Source organism: Chiloscyllium plagiosum, unplaced genomic scaffold, assembly GCF_037043375.1.
Source record: "Chiloscyllium plagiosum isolate Xiang-an unplaced genomic scaffold, Cpla_swu_hap1 HiC_scaffold_23, whole genome shotgun sequence".
NCBI lineage: Eukaryota > Metazoa > Chordata > Chondrichthyes > Orectolobiformes > Hemiscylliidae > Chiloscyllium > Chiloscyllium plagiosum.
Genome location: NW_028270161.1, coordinates 27265875 through 27284022, shown reverse-complemented (window position 1 = coordinate 27284022; position 18148 = coordinate 27265875). Strand labels below are relative to the sequence as shown.

General features: G+C 41.9%; 1 protein-coding gene across 1 annotated transcript in view; it reads right to left on the bottom strand.

The window, feature by feature from the left end:
* Positions 1–18148, bottom strand: part of reln (reelin) — a 391311-nt gene that overhangs the window by 41516 nt on the left and 331647 nt on the right. The window contains exons 45-48 of the mRNA XM_043713852.2: positions 15697–15946; positions 12367–12535; positions 6990–7130; positions 1267–1444 (exon numbers count right to left, since the gene is read on the bottom strand). Coding sequence (XP_043569787.2) covers positions 1267–1444; positions 6990–7130; positions 12367–12535; positions 15697–15946 — 738 coding nt within the window. The remainder of the gene's footprint in view (positions 1–1266; positions 1445–6989; positions 7131–12366; positions 12536–15696; positions 15947–18148) is intronic.

Genomic DNA, 18148 nt, shown 5'->3' with positions numbered 1-18148 from the left:
TAGAGATGGGCACTCTTGTACATTGCTTATGGACCTGTCATAAGATTCGTAGATATTGGACTAAAGTAGCAAGTACCCTGACAGAAATTTTAGGAACGGAAATAAAAGTGGACCCTGTATCTCTCCTCTTGGGCTTTTCGAACTTTCCCTCCCTGGACACGTACGGGAAGAGACTATTTTCTATTCTTTCTTTCTGTGCAAGGAAAAATATTTTGATGAACTGGGTGGCGGAGGGCCCCCCTGGACTTTCAAATTGGCACAGACTAATTATGGAATGTATTCCCCTTGACTTCCTTACAAATATGGTGCACCGAAAGACCGAATTATTTTATAAAATATGGCAGCCCTTTTTGAATTATATAAATACAGATATTTCGGCTATCCTAACAAGGGCTTTTATTTAATTGAGATTACAAACCTGGCTGGTCCGCGGCCCCTCGGGGGACGAATCCCGCACGAATATGGGTTTTATCATATCTGATGCTAACACATCCCGAGCATGCAAGAGACTTAAATATACACCCTGGTTAGTTGTAGGTTAGATTAGTAGATAGTTGAGTTTTGTTTGTTTGTTTTTTTTTCTTTTCATTTTTTTTTGTTTGTTGTTTTGTTTTTTTTTGTCAAATTTTGGCTATTGTATATTTGAGCTAATTGTATATCAATGTTTATATCTGAGAGTTTTGTTTATTTTTGTAAACTTGTAAAAATGTTAAACTTCTAATAAAAAAAAATGCAATTTCACAAAGGAAAGGAAGCCAAATGTCAGGAAATTAAATTCTGACCTCAGCCAATCCAGGATGTATTCAATCGTCCTTGTATATGACACAGAATGAATAGTTATTCAAATGGTCCTGCTACAAAGATAAACTTTTATAGTATAATTTCTCCATTCATCTGAGGCATATCTAAGCCTAGCATGATCTGAATTTGTCCCAATGTTTAAAGTACTCTTTTTGTAGGGAGCATGATCTCCATGATCAGTGGAGAATGAAGAAGAATGGGAATTTTGCTGGATTTTTGTTTCCATTCTCTATCCCAATGGGACAAAAGTCAACTAAAAGGCTGGCACTAAGTACTTCAGCTGGTACATTGGAGATGAGAAATGATATAAGCTTAAAGTTGCAAGTAGTGCTGTATAATTTGGACTCCAGTAAAATCAGCTATCTTTAGTTGATAAAACTGAAGCACATTTCTCAGTTCACATATCTACTTACACAAAATGTTAACACCCTGACATCATGAGCTTGATAACAACATTGTACTTACTCCACTGAAGTGAAGAGCCATTCCAGAGGCCACTGCTCCACAGACAGTGCTCAGTTTGCCTCCATTTACAACCAGCCAATTGTTGCTGGAGGGGGATCTGTTGAAATTGTCTTTTAGCTGTCGAGGAAGACTTGTCTTTGGTTCATCACAGTAGACCCCACTCCAGTCCTCATCGCAGCTGAGTACAAGAGAAAGCCATTAGTTAGAACAATATTGTGAAGACAAAAAGAGGCTATGCACTAAGAAATATAGTCTAAAAGAAGTTGCACAAAAAGAAATGGGCTTTATTTTTCCATTTGTTGTTAAAATGGCGGTGAGTGAGTTTCATGATTCGCCTTCGAAAGAGGTATATTTTCTCACATGATCTTCTACTCTTCACCTAATTAATGTAACTGATCTATTGTGCACCTTTCTCAGGGAACCAGGCCAGTGAGTCTGAAGTGATTGATACAGCCAGGACCTGCTCGGGTATCCCATTTAAAGCCCAGCTCCACACCACTTCAGATGCTGCAAGCCAGGGACTGCCTCTCAAATTGCAGAGCTGGATGCTGAAAATGTCTCAGAGGGAATAAAATCTAATTCCATTTTTCCAGAACAGGGATTTAGAGATGCTGTTGGATAGGGAGTGAGTGAAGGGCAGTCCTTTTCCCTATTGATCATCAGCAGGCAGTCAGACTAGACAGAAATTACAGCATGGATCAATGTTGTTTGTCACATCAAAAGGGATGCCCATTAATAACACAAAAAGGTTATTGATCTTCTGCACTTGGCAGTGCTAGCATATTCTTTCTACTACCTCACACTCAGGGTCAGCACTCTCACTCTGTCACTGTATAGACATCTGACCAAGGCTCATAGACTTGAATTCTCAGTATCACATCCATATGACCATTCAGGGCCCACACTGTTGGGAGAAAGTGACGTCACCCTCTGAGAACCAAACCAAAACTCCGGCCACGTCGCTCGTGATGTCACTTCCGCCCTGTTGACACAGCTATAAGCCCCACTTCTGCCGCGATAATCATGCCCACTTAATCAGTTGTCTTCCCCCCCCAACTCTAGTTCCAGCCTCACTCCAGGCCCAAGCTCCCATCCCTGCCGTGTGTTCACCATTCCCCCAGATCTCCCCCTCACTGAGGACGAACGTTCAGTCCTCAGCAAAGGCCTCGCCTTTACCTTTCTATGCTCCCAGATTAATGAGTTTGTCACACGCTGCGACCTCGAATGTTTCTTCCGTCGCCCCCACCTCCACCTCCAGGCCCACGTTTTCAACCAGGACACCAACCCACCCACTGAGGACCCCTTCTTCTGCCTCCAAAACACTCCATCCACCTGGACACGCCACGTCAGCCTGTTACCCGCCCTTGACCTCTTCATTTCAATCTGTCACCGTGATATTGACCATCTCAACCTGTCCACCCCCCCTCACCCACTCCAACCTCCCAACACACAGGCCCTCCACTCTCTCCGCTCCGACCACAACCTCACCATCAAACCAGCAGACAAGAGGGTGCAGTAATCATCTGGCGCACCGACCTCTACACCACTGAAGCCAGGCACCAACTTGCAGACACCTCCTCTTACTGGCCCCTTGATCACGACCCTACCTCCCATCATCAAACTATCATCTCCCAGACCATGCATAACTCATCACCTCTAGGGATCTCCCATCTACAACCTCCAACCTCATTGTCCATGAACCCCGCAGCGCCCGATTCTACCTCCTACCAAAGATTCACAAACCTGACTACCCCGGTCAACCCATTGTCTTAGCCTGCACCTGTCCAACTGAACTCATCCCTTCCTACCTCAACACCGTCCTGTTCCCCCTTAGTCCAGGAACTCCCCACCTATGTTTGTGACACCACCCATGTCCTTCATCTCCTCCAAGATTTTCGTTTCCCCAGCCCCCAATGCCTCACCTTCACCACGGTAATCCAGTTCCTGTACACATTGATCTGTCCATGATGAAGGTCTCCAAGCTCTCTGTTTCTTCCTCTCATGCCATCCCAACCAGTACTCTTCCACCAAGACCCTCATCAACCTGGCTGAACTAGTCCTCCACCCTCAACAATTTCTCCTTCCAATCCTCCCATTTCCTCTAAACCAAAGGGGTAGCCATGGGCACCCGTATGGGCCCAGCTATGCCTGCCTGTTTGTCGGATATGTGGAACAGTCCATTTCGGTAGTTACACTGGCACCACACCCCACCTGTTCCTCTGCTACATCGATGACTGTATCGGCGCTGCCTCGTGCTCCCACGAGGAGGTTGAACAGTCATCAACTTTACCAATAGCTTCCACCCTGACCTCAAATTCACCTGGACCATTTTGGACACCTCCCTTCCCTTCCTGACCTCTCCATCATCGTCTTCGGCGACTGACTAACCACAGACATCTACTACAAGCCCACCGTCTCCCACAGTTTACCTAGACTACACCTCCTTCACCCTGCCTCCTGTAAAAATGCCATCCCTTATTCCCAATTCCTCCGCCTCCGCTGCATCTGTTCCCAGGATGACCAATTCTATCTCAGAAAGTCCCAGATGGCCTCCTTCTTCCATGATCGCAATTTCCCTTCCCACATGGTTGACGACGCCCTCCAGTGCATCTCCTCCACTTCACACACCACCGCCCTTGAACCCCACCCCTCCCAACAAGACAAGGACAGAACCCTCCGGTCCTCACCTACCACCCTACCAACCCCCACATACATCGCATCATCCTCTGCCACTTCTGCCACCTCCAAATGGACCACTACCAAAGATATATTCGTCAAGTCCACACCACCCCACCAACCCACACCCCACTCCTGGCACCTTTCCCTGCCACCGCAGGAAGAGCAAAACCTGTGCCCACACCACTCCCCTCACATCCATCCAAGGCCCCATGGGATCCTTCCACATCCATCAGAAATTTACCTGTACTTCTACCAATGTCATCCACTGCATCAGCTGCACCGGGTGTGGTCTCCTTTACATCAGGGTGACAGGATGCCTTCTTGCGCATCGTTTCAGAGAACAGCTCTGGGACACCTGCACCCACCAGGCCCTCTGCCCTGTGGCTGAACACTTCAACTCCCCCTCCCACTCATCAAGGACACGCGGGTCCTGGGCATCCTCCACTGCCAAACCGTTACCACCTGAAGCCTAGAGGAAGAACACCTCATGTTCTGCCTTGGGACCCTGCAACCACACAGGATGAATGTGGATTTCAACAGCTTCCTCATTTCCCCTCCTCCCACATTATCCCAGTCCCAAGCCTCCAACTCAGCATCACTCTCTGGACCTGTCCATCACTCCCGCAACACCTTCTCCCCCACCTTCATCCACCTATCACTTTCTCAGCTACCCACCCCTTCCCCTCCCAGTTATCTCTCAGCCCTGGCCCACAAGCCTCATTCCTGATGAAGGCCTCCTGCCCGAAATGGCAATTCTCCTGCTCCTCGGATGCTGTCTGACATGCTGTGCTTTCCCAGCAGCGCAAACTCGACTCAGGGCTCACACTGTTAGAAATTGAGATCCCTTTAATGCTGAATGTTTCTAATATTTTCTGTGTAGCATGAGATTTCATGTCAATGTAATTTTCTTACTCTAAACATAAACAATCTAACAAACAAGAATGAAGACAGATTAAAGATAAAGCTTTAAGATGTAGTTGGGTTACTGATATCAATAAGTTGGTTCTGGCAGCAAATCATCATTAATTTTGCCACTGACTAGATGTCCTTTTCCAATCACCTTGCCTTCTCTCCTATTCTTTTCAGTTTTGATGGTATGTGCACTATCACCCATCACCTAGGTTCCTTAATGGTAGAAAAATGAATAAGCAAGTATGTAAGTGGACATGGAATCAGTGGCAGAGAGTGTAAAAGCAGAGAGGATAGGTTGGGACACAATAATAAAAAATTCTTTGATTCTACTTCTTTTCTGCTTCCCCAAAATATTGGGCCAGATTTTGTGGATAGGCAATCTCACACAGGTTGCCACTCTGCCCCTTTTTTATTATGAACTTTTATAGATGGCCAACGCTGCTTATTATGGTGTGATTTTGCTTCCAGCAGGGTCTTTTACTTGCCTGCTTTATCCTCTGTAACTTAAGAAATTGGGGTGTGGATATTGTGATATTGAAGAATCCAACAGCGTCAATAAAGTGTGATGATGGAAAAAGCACAACAGGTCAGGCAGCATCTGAGGAGTAAGAGAGTCAACGTTTTGGGCTTAACCCTTCGTGTTTGCCCACCTATTGCCATCCCAACTACCTTTCCCCTACCCCCCAACCTCAATTTATTTCTCAGCCCCCTTCCCGCTCTCCAGTCCTGATGAAAGGTTAAGCCTGAAACATCGACTCTCTTACTCCTCAGATGCTGCCTGACCTGCTGTGCTTTTTCCATCGCCACACTTTACTGACTCTGACTTCTCCAGCATCTGCAGTCCTCGCTATGACTAAGAATCTAACAGATACAGCCAGCTGAAAATACAGTGTAACAACATTTAAAAACTGATACACTACTTTAAGGCAGCTTACTTGTGTCCAAACATTGTCAGTTCTGCCATTCCCTTTTTTCAAATAGGTGTGAAAATGTTTAATTTTGTGTTGTCATCACGGCTTATTTGATGTGAGCACCACCTACAGGTAGAAATCTACTACTACAAGTCAGTGATTCTTAAACTACAAGCCTACAATTCTTAAAGTACCAGGTTTAAAGTGAGCAAGCCTAATCGAATAGCAATTCCAAAGGGACCAAGGACGTTACATTTATGGAAATTAGTGTCTGAGCAAGCATTGGTATTATGATATTAATTTACAATCGAATAGCGTATTTCTGTAACAAATCATGCTTCAAGTGATCCCAGGGTAAGATGCAGTAGGAGATCTCGCTACCCTCAGGTCATATGATTATAAGGTACAGGAACAGAATTAGGCCCATCAAGTCTGTTCCATCATGGCCGATATGCTTCTCAACCCCATTCTCCTGCCTTATCCCATAACCCCTGATTCTTGTACTAATCAAGAACCTATATATCTCTGTCTTAAATATACTCAATGACTTGGCCATCAGAGCCTTCAGCAGCAGTGAATTCCACAGATGAACCACCTTGTGATACAGAGATGATATTATGAACACGTGTCTTAAGAGATGTACTGGCAGACTGACTGTGAGACATAACATAAGACTTGCCATATTGATACTACCACTGGCCAGTGGGAAAAAAAAAATCAAAAGCACAACTTACTAAATGAACTAAAATGAAAATCATGAATTCAAAATATTTGGCAAAGTTACCTCAATTATCATTAAGAAGAAATCAAAGACCATACTGAAATCCAAGTAACCAAAACCAGAAGCTTACTCCATTCTCTCAGGTTTCCTGTCTGATTTCTTTCAGGATATTCAGAAGCATCTTAGCTGTCCTTTGAGATTAGTTTTACTTTAAGGTTGCATGGCAACCATACTACTCTAGATGACAGATTTGGTTAACGATTCATCTCAAATCTTATCTTGTCATAGTTACAGGATATAAGTTGCCTTTAGCCTTCACCTTACTGAGTTCTCCCAGCTCATGGCCTTAACGAATTAAAGTTCATTTTGGTTATGCCGCTAGTTACATGCTACACACATTTGAGGAGCCAGTGGTTTTAGTGCTGCAATAGAGCAATGTGAAAACAGCTCCAGGATACTATTTTCAATAAGTTAGAAATACAACAAGATCCTTCACTTACATGCAGGAACCATGTGAGCATCTTCCATGGCCAGTGCACATGTCCACACAGCCATCCCCGATGTAAAGATTATCTATGGCCCATGTTTGCTGCTTCTCAAAGGGTGCTGGCTGATGCCATCGGAAACGGGTAGCCTGTGACCTTTTGGATACAAATTGAGTGCAGAGTTAAACACAAATATTGTCACAAGTTTACAAAATATATTGTAAAACCTCTCAGCTGATGCTACTACAAATATGGGATGCATCTCCATACACTGTCAGCTTTGGGACTTTTATTGGACCAGGATATTTTTTGGACCCTGGGAGGTCAAGTAGATTCAATGCAGAAATGTTTAAGAAGTAAAGAATTCACCTTGACTTGTATCAATCACATACCTAATGGATGAATGAGTTTCCAATTGGACACCAAAATTAGGATTTAGATATCCAAATTGGATAAAGTGAATCAAAAGATTATTTAAATAAAGAATGGTGTGGAACCACTCAAGGGAAAACTGGAATTACTGTGGATGCCAGACTGTCGAGGTTGCTGGACCACAGAGTGTTGGATTAGGGAGGTACAACTGTACTGAATAAAAGATGCCAGCTCTACTACACTGAGGAGCTGAAGACAGGCAGACAATCCACATGCTAAACTTGAAAGACAAGTTGTACATGAGAACTATCAGCCTCAGTTTCGCAGCATAATACAATGGAGAATTGGTCTCTAATTACTAGTATTCAGTGACATCTCTACTGCTGCTTTCAGTCATAAACCCACTTTTCTACTCCTTGTAACTGTACATGTTCCATTTATTGTAACAAAAATAGAACCTGAGAACATATCGCTACCCTCGTGTGGGGTGGGGTAGGGAATGTAAATTATTAGAGATTGCATTGTCGGAATTCTATATTCAAGCACTGAGTGACTCACAGCATTCTATTTTCAAGTACTTGTGAAGATATATCTAAAGGAATGCTCAATCCATGTAATAAATTACGGTGAAACATTGCTTTTATTAATGAACATGATAAAGGTATTGGGAAATTTGCATAAGATATTCCACGAAATAGAAGGGTTTAATAAAAATAACTTCAGCTGTTTTGAAATACATGATATTAAATCCTCTAAAAATGAAAGATACAGTTGCATTTCATATATATTTTGTACAATAAGCTTCTACAATGCTGCAAAGAAATGTTAATTGGGGAGACCTAGCAGAGGAAGGGAAGAGATTCCTCATTTCCGCTCCCCCCACCTTACCCTAGTTCCAACCTTCCAGCTCAGCACCGTCCCCATGACCTGTCCCACCTGCCAATCTTCCTTCCCACCTAACCGCTCCACCCTCCCGTCTGACCTATCACCTCCATCCCCACCCCCATTCACCTACTGGACTCTTTGTTACCTTCTCCCCAGCTCCCCCCCCCACCCCACCCCCATTTATCTCTCCACCCTGAAGGCTCCCTGCCTCCATTCCTGATGAAGGGCTTTTGCCGAAACGTTGATTTACCTGCTCCTCGGATGCTGCCTGACCTGCTGTGCTTTTTCAGCACCACTCTGATCTAGAATCTGGTTTCCAGCATCTGCAGTCCTCACTTTTGCCCAGAGGAAGGGAGGACCAGAGGCAGGAATTTTATACAGGGCAAGAGAGCTCCTGCTTGTCAAAGAAGAAATGTTTCTCCTAACTTACCAAAACAAGTGTTGCTGGTTTCCTGATAGGTTTACCTGGTGCTTAGTATGGTTTCCTCTGTAGTCCACCAGGATAGAATTTTCACAGGGGGTTTATAATGAGTGCAGTCAATGCTCACATTAATTTAAACAGTTAAAAGGAACTTTTAAAACATGAATTCTTGAAGGGCATGGAGATTAGGTTTGTGGAAGTTTATTGCAGTCCCTAATTGTTCATGAGGAGATAGAAGCCACTAAAGGAAACCCATTGGGGTGTTTATGTTTGGAGTTACATAGGAGCATAGAATTTAGGAAGAGGATTAGGCTATTCAATAAGTTCACGCCTCATCTGGTTGTGGTCTCAAACACACTGCCCGGTCTGCATTCCCTTAACCCCCAAAAGTCATGGGCGGCATTGTGGTTCAGTGGTTAGCACTACTGCCTCACAGCACCAGGGTCCCAGGTTTGATTCCAGTCTCGGGCGACTGTCTGTGTGAAGTTTGCACATCCTCCCCGTGTCTGTGTGGGTTTCCTCTAGGTGCTCCGGTTTCCTCCCACAGTCCAAAGATGTGCAGGCCAGGTGAATTGGCCATGCTAAATTGCCCATAGTGTTAGGTGCATTAGTCAGAGGGGAATGGGAGTGGGTGGGTTACTCTTCGGAGGGTCGGTGTGGATTTGTTGGGCCGAAGGGCCTGTTTCCGCACTGTAGGTAATCTAATCTAATCTATCAAAAATCTATCTAACTCTGCTTTGAACAATGACACGGATGTTGCTTATGAACACTAAGCATGGTCACTTTTGGGCTTAACGCACTGCTTAACAATGTTCAAAATACATGGGAGTAGTGGGCAGATCTACCTCAATAGTCCAAAAATTGTCTAGGAAAATTCAATCCCAGGGGCATCCAATCAGAGAGAAGTTACCCACATATCTGCAATAGTCAGAATCTGTAAGTAGTTGTTCATCCAAACAGAAACCAGTCCTCTCTCGTGCTGTCACATTGAGCTTATCAGCAGTAAATGTGGAAGAGAATCAGCCTGTGATTGGAAATGCAGTAAGAAGGTGAGTAGTGGTTGAGCAAGATTATTGAGGCTGGGGAAAACAAGGCCAGACTTAGTAGGAACTCCAACACCTAAGCGAAAGTAAGGATTGCAGATACTGGAGATTAGAGTCATCAACTAGTCATTCCTGATGAACGGCTTTTGCCCAAAATGTTGACTCTCCTCCTCCTCCTCGGATGCTGCCTGCCCTGCTGTGCTTTTCCAGCACTACACTCTCGACTCCAAGGCCTAAGGCAGCAGAGCTGGAGAACAAGTAGAGGCAAGGCTTGTGAAGTGGGGCTGGGTGGGAGGTATGTCTGTTAAGGAAGACAGATGAGCACCTATGGGGTAGGAGGAGGTCAGCAAAGAGGAGAGAGCAGTTTTGAACCCTACAACAAAGGCATAGTGTGTATTGTATGAACATTACTATTATAATAAACACTGTCCATTGGATAATTAATACTGAACAGTTTCAATTCTTAAAGCCTTAAATTAAGTGTAATCATGTCTCAAACATCTGATATACTGTGAATTACTTGAAGTGCAGTGGCTATGTTTGAGAGAAACACATAATTGCTTAGATTTGACCTCCAAACTATAGAAATTGAGGTTCTAGCTGTCGCATTTTGCCTACAGGTCCTGATGAAGGGCTTATGCCCAAAATGTCAATTTTCCTGCTCCTCGGATGCTACCTAACCTGCTGTGCTTTTCCAGCACCACACTCTTGACTCTAATCTCCAGCATCTGCAGTTCTCACTTACATCGACAGGTTTGTATCAGCTTTTTAAAAAATAAATGTTGGTAACTTTATACCCGATACCTCATGAGGATAATACAAAACTAAAAAGAATTATGAGTAATGAGGAGGAAGTAGAGGCTTCAAGGCAACTTTTACAAATTGAATGAATGAATATGGCAGATGAGGAATCACATGGATAACTGCAAAGCTGTACATATTGGTAGGAAAAACAGAACATAAAATCGGAAAAGCAGAGTATTATTCAAATGGTGTTGGATTGGGAAAGAGATCTAGTCGCTCCTCTGTATCAGTCACTGAAAGCAATCACACAGATGCAGTAAACTGAAAGACAAATGGTATGTTGGTCTTTATTGGAAGAGGATTTGAGTACAGGAGTGAGGAAATCTTACTACAGCTATGAGATCACACTTGAAGTAGTGATACTACTAAAGATGACTATATCACCTGATAAAGGACTTAGTTAAAATAAAGTAGCCCTCAAGAAAATTTCAAAAGGACACATTAAAATTAAAATTTTACCCTTGCTATTTAGAAATATTTAATTGTTTATTTAACATTTTATAGAAGCATATCAACCTACAGGGTTTGTTTTGGTTCTGGAGTCTCTGCAAACCTAATAAACTGGGAGACACTAGTAAAAACAGTATCTTGCAAGTAATTGTAATGAAATGATCTATCTGATGATGTTTCTGTAGCAGACATCCTGCTCCAGTTCAGTTTCATTACAGACCCAAGTATATTACAGGATCAGGTTTATGTGTATTAACAAGGCTTGATTGGAGTCTGTCAGGTGCCTCAACCACTGTTGAAGCAAATGGTAAAACCACAGATTGGAGGAATAGAATGGGAAATGGCGGTACTTTATTTTAAATGAGAACCTACACTGTTTGTCTCAATCAGGTGAGTTTTATTAACACAACAAATCTAGATTGGGTCTAGAATCAGGAACAAGCATTTGGCAAAATTGATTTGAGAAGAGAATATAGCATTAGGTGCATAAACGGTTTTAATTACTGGCAAAAGTGAGGACTGCAGATGTTGGAAACCAGAGTTTAGTTCAGAGTGGTGCTGGAAAAGCACAGCAGGTCAGCATCCGAGGAGCAGGAAAATCGACATTTTGGGTAAAAGCCCTTCATCAGGAATCTGGCTTTAGTTTAGACCTTAACATTTGAAATATAACATCTGGTCTGAGAATCAAAGTTAAACTGGTCTGAATAACAGCAAATCAGTATTCTGCAGTACTCATGTTAATCACTAGATGACACTATTGTCCACATTTTTTCAGAAGCTCCAGGCAAGGTATAAAATATTTACAGTGATATAAATATGGGATATAGGGATAGAGACTTTAAACATACGGCACAATTTGTGATCATTACAGGTGCCCACATCTGTTATTTCATCCAATTGGGATTTCTGCATGTAGTCTACCACCAGTCTAGACAGTACTGTGGGCAGGCTATCTGACATGTACATCATTATAACCAAGCCCGGTCACATCCTGGTACACAAAGTACAGCTCATTAGTTAAACAGAAATTAGTTAAATAACTGTTTCACTGGGGAATTTTTTGATTGATGCTATAGTGAGAGACCAGAATAACTTTCCCTTTGGGACTCTGGAAATCAGATCAGTTGATGCCTGCTATCAGATACCTGAGCTGATTTTGCTTCTTCTGTTTGTTGAAATAGCTGGAAATCTTAATTTCTTACAGAAAATGTGGCTTTTAAATTGTTCTATTAAAAGTGAAATGTTTTCAGACTATAGAACATAATCACTTCTACCTTTATTTAATCTCACCAACCCACTCTATCATGACCTCTCCTACAAAATGACTGACGTGTAAATTTGAAATACAGGTATTTGTATTTTTAATCCAGAACGATTTGGAACTTTTGTAAGAAGAAAGGAGCAGCATTCTACTTACCTGGTGTAAGGTGGCAATGGCAGTGTGAGTCTCGTCCACTTGTTGAAAATGTCAGACATCAAAATCCTCTGTAGATGGTATTTGTTACATTCCACATTAGTTGGCAAGCAATCTGTCAGCACAGGCTGCCAGTTCAGTCCTAGGTCCACTGAATACTCAAGTTCCACAGCTGAATGAATGGAAGAGATCCAAACAATTACATGCAAAACCTTATCACAGAATCTTTTGTCTCATTTTAATGATTTGGCTGCATGTATGCTCAGAGTATAGATAACTAGCTATTCCAAGTTTGAACGTACATGCACTGCTCCATTAAATTTCTAGTAAGTCATTTTCCTCCCCATCCCAAAGCCTCCACTTGAGGACAGATGCTCATATTGTAGAGTTTGCTATTTTGTTGCTAACTCCTTCAGCTGAAAACAAACAAGAACTAAAATGGTATGCATCTGATTGATTTCCCCATCACATGCAAAATTAAATAAGTAAAATTGTATAAAGTTGTTGCAATTACCTTCCTATGCTCATGTTACAATCAGCAGGATGTGACTCTCCTTAGTCACCAGTTGGAGGGAGTTTGGAACTATAGCTGTGAAACTATTACTTATTAGTTTTGTGCTGCTGAAAGACTTTTCTGAACCTAAACTACATTTGCAATTCAAAGATTCAAATAAGATTTTTAGAAGCTGATAGTACTTTGTGAAGTAAAATTACCAGTTTTGATTGTCAGATTTGCTGACTTGTTTTCTAATTGGGAAATGAAGAAAATGAAAAAAAAAAGTATAGCAGAATTTTCCCTTAGAAGGTTAGAGAGCAGGGTGTGGCAGAGCAGAGGATGCATTGTCTGAATTAGCAGGAATGTAGCTTATGATTTTCCACCCATTTATGTCATTGAATGGAAAACCACTGGCTCCAAATTGATGCCTACAAACACAGCTCCCAGCTGAGAAAACGTTGAATTAAGTCTAATGTTTTGGGGAGATACTAGAATAAAAAGTATTGCACACAGTTTGGAGAAGGAGTTGCCCCATTTTAGTTAATCCTTTAAAATACTTGCAAGTATGTTACTAATTAACCTAATAAAGTAACTGACAAAATGCTCAATGGCTTGTTATACATAGTAAAAATGCATAAAATGAGGACAAATTAATGGCTGTCCATAGCAACCAAAGTAGAGACAGATCTAACATATTTGTCAAAGTGTTACTAAATTTGTTCTGTCTTATACGTGGAGCATTGATTTGTTTATGTTTGAGATGTGCCAGTTGAATGAATATGGGATGGTATCAAAATGTAATTCCATAATCCCAGATTTCCAAAACAGCATGAAATCTAAGTAGCACTACTCTGTAGCTTTGATTCTGTGACCCATGGCCCTATATGGATAGTATCTTAATAGCTGGACAGGAGTGTGAAATCAACCTTCATATTTAAACCCTAGGGTTGTCTGGTAGATAGAGCCCCTGAAACTCCTGGACCATGAATGAGTAGAGAAGGAAATTTCTGCTTAGGAATATAGAAGTTTGGAGCAAAACCTGATTACACCAGGATAAAGCCAGATCCCAGTGTTTCTTTAAATGCTGATAGTGGGGAGCATGGATCCACTGCTAACACTTGCATGTCCCTGACATCAAGAGGTTGGGAATTCCTGTGAGACCCTGGAAAATTATGACCTCTCTGCACATATCTTCAAAGGAACTCACATACCTCAGAAAGGCTCTGACTTTTTTTTGGGAAAGGTATTCGACCATGCGTGAGATAAAATAAAAAATCACACAACACCAGTTTATAGTCCAACAGGCTTATTTGGAAGCACTAACTTTAAAGGATGAAGCGAAAGCGCCTCGAAAGCTAGTGCTTCCAAATAAACCTGTTGGACTATAATCTGGTGTTGTGTGATTTTTAACTTTGTCCACGCCAGTCCAACACTGGCATGTGTGAGGTAGACATCTTTGAGATAATCTGTCCTTGTTTGACTATTTAAACAACTCCGTTTCTGAAGAGTGAGATGTAATTGCTTGGACATTCTGAAACTGGACATATCCATATCATGCAATCAAAAGGATTTCCACTGAGACTTGAAATTTAAATTTTCCACCAAATCCCCTCAGCTATCCAATTTGGTTAGAGTAGAAATTATGGCAAGTAGAAAGTTGAAGCACTCTCAAAGTAATCTTGAGTTGAGTACATTAAATGCCTATTCAATTGTGAATTTCCTGAGATTGATATCTTCAGTGAGGCAGGTTAGTTCCTGAAAACTGAATGAAACATGTTAAGTCCGATAGTATGTAAACCTTGGCATAAACTCATTTTGGAGTTTGGAACTATTTGACAGATTAGTTTAAAAAAATCTAGACAACATCAAATGTCATAGTCAGATGGTTTATAATAAGTAGGCTTTAATATTGTGAATGATTATAAGGTAAAGGGCATTAGTTGACAAAATTTATTCAAATGCATTAGAGTACTTCATCCATTAGACGAAAAGTACTATTCTTTATTATACAGTATTAAAAATTAACATGTATGACCTCTTTGATTGAAAGTTCATTTGTTAAGCCTTTAAAAACTGAATAGCCAGCGGACAGCTGTTTAAATAAAGCTTCAGATGCTCCATTTCATTGAGCCTGGAGGATTTGTGCAACTGAAGTTCATTGTTAATGCTTGGCTTTGCTCTAAAAATGTGGCTACTTAGAAATTGTTTGCACAAGCATGAAGGGGACTTGGATTTCTTTGATTAATAGTTTTATGAGTAGGTGAAAATATTTACGTATTTTGAGGAGTTTTTTTAGCAAAGCCTGTTGTTTATTTTGAGAAATCAATGAGCACTGAAGAGCTTTTGTTCAACAGAAGTTTGAATGGATTATTGTTTATTTTATTCTTTACAGAACATTTCAAAGTCTTCCCAGTGATATGGAGGGGGAATTGAGATATAAAGGGGCATGAGATAGGGTGTGTGGGATGTGAACTAGGGAACCATAGCCATCCACAGAACTGAGCTGATGTCACAGTGGATAGAGGTGGACTTTTTAATCTGCTGTCCTCACCGTCTACCTGCCTCTATTCTACCTTTGGCTTGTATAGGAATGTGATGGGTCCAATTCCAGCCTCCTCCTAATTTTTCATTGGGAAGATTCCACGTGTGTGTAGGTTCATTGAGGATCCATGAATATAATATCAGGAAATTCCCTGAATCTCAATCCTCATGCAAAGGGTGAAAATATGGCCTAGTCAAGGATGAATGGGAGTCCCATCCAATATCAGCTGTGTAGAGCACCAATAATGTCAGGGGCTTAAATCTTTTGAACCTTTACTCATCAAAAAGACATTTACCGTAACAAGAGTCTGTGACAGAGCAGGAAGCAGCAAAATCAAACTGCAAAAAGGAATCCTCATTCACCACCACATCAGTAGAGATAACGTAACGGGTGTAAGCCTTCTCAATGAATACCAAAGCATCCCCACTCGAGCCACAGACAGGCATCTTTGTGCCTCCTGGATGGAGCAGCCACTTCCTGTGATCCAATGTGCTGAAGTTATCTTCAATCACTGTGTTACCAGTAATGCTTCCTCCAATCACAATCTGTTTCATTTGGAATGAGGTATTAGTAAAGAAATAAAAAGACAAAAAAATTTGAAAAATACTAAGAAAAGAACTAAAATATTCAGGCTAAACATACTAGAGATTGGAGATGAAAGATTCATTTTTAAACTGCTAGCCTGTTTTGTAGGAAGCAAGTATAGAAATGGATAGATAGTTTACAATTTTGCTGATTATCATATCTTACAACAAAAATGCTGAAGAATATAACCACTGAATTCAATGGGAAGGGATACTGTCTATAATCCTAGAGTTTGTTCAAGATTCAAATAGCACTTTCTCACTCCATGGTGTTTTCCCCAAACCTGGACTTCATATTCTGTTTCTCTGATGACATAACTTGATAAAGTGCAGTCCTGGAAAAGGCACAGCGGGTTAGGCAGCATCTGAGGAGCAAGAGAGTCAACGTTTTGGGCATAACCCTGTGTGGTCCACAAGTGAAAATGGCCCAATGTGCTTTTACCCAAATGGCCATTCTTCATTCATATGTATAAAACTGAGAATCTGTATGTGTCAAAGCTGAGTCACGTTTGTCTTCATCCTACTACCAACATGCTCATTTTTATATATATTATTGTTCCTTCAATGTAAGCATTGCTGGCAGCGCCAGCATTTATTGTGTATCCCTAATTGCCTTGGGAAGTTGATGGTGAGCTATGTTCTTGAACCACTGCAGTCTGTGTGGTGCAGCTCTCCCCACAGTGTAACTAGGGAAGGAGTTCCAGTTTTCTGACCCAGCAACTATGAAGAAATGACAACACCATACCAAATCAGGATAGCAATGTGACTTGGAGGGAAATTTGCAGGAGGCTACATTCCTTCGTGCTTGTGGCCCTTGAGCTTCTAGGAGTTGGAAAATGTCACCAAAGGAACCATGGCAAGTTGCTGAACTTGTTTTAAGTAGGAAAACTGAGCGATCAAGGGGGCTACTTTGCTCTGGATGGTGTTGAACTTCTTAATGTTGGAGTTGCATTCATCCAGTAGGTGAACAGCATACCATCATACTCCTGTGCTTTGTAGATGGTGGGCAGGCTTTGGGGAGTCGGGAGATGGCTTATTCACTAGACTCTGACCTGCTGATGGCACCACTGTATTTGGATTGTTGGTCCTATTAAGTTTCTGATTTATGATACAACTCAGGATGTTGGGCAGCGCGGTGGCTCAGTTGTTAGCATTGCTACCTCACAGTGCCAGGGACCTGGGTTCAATTCCTGCCTCGGGTGACTATCTGTGCAGAGTTTACACATTCTTCCCATGTCTGCGTGGATTTCCTCCGGGTGCTCCAGTTTCCTTCCAAAGTCCAAAGATGTGCAGGATAGATGTTAAATTGCCCATAGTGTTCAGGACTGTGTAGGTTAAGTGCATTAGTCAACCTTAGAAATGTAGGGTTGTAGGAAGGGGAATGTGTCTGGATGGGATACCCTTCGGAGGGTCTGTGGACTTGTTGGACCAAATGGCCTGTTTCCACACTGTAGGGATTCCATGGACAGTGAGGAATTCAGTGATGGATATGCCTTTGACTGTTAACAAGTATCAGTTAAATTCTCATTTGCTGGAGATGTTCATCATCTGGCACTTACATAGCACAATTATTAATAGTCATTTATTAGCCAAAGCCTGAATTTTGTCCAGGTCTTGCTGCATGTGGGTAATGACAGCTTCATTACTTTGAGGCAACTCATTAGGTCCTGAACAGTGTGCAATCATTAATAGATACTCATACTCTCGATATCCCTATGCCCATTCTACATGGGAAGTTGGGCACAGGTTCAGTACCTGAGGCTAACATAGAACATAGACCATTACAGCACAGCACAGGCCCTTTGGCCCTCAATGTTTCACTGACCTATGGAACCAATCTGAAGCCCATCCAACCTAGAATATTCCATTCTTGTCAATATGCCTATCCAATGACCATTTAAATGCTGTTAAAGTTGACAAGTCTACTGCTGTTGCAGGCAGTACGTTCCCCACCCCTACTACTCTATGAGTAAAGAAATTACCTTTGACATCTGTCCTATATCTATCACCCCTCAATTTAAAGCTATGTCCTCTTGTGCTAATCAAGGAAAACGGCTCTCAGTATCCATCCTATCTAACCCTCTGATTATCATGTATGTCTCAATTAAGTCACTTCTCAATCTTCTTCTCTCTAATGAAAATAGCCTCATGTCCCTCAGCCTT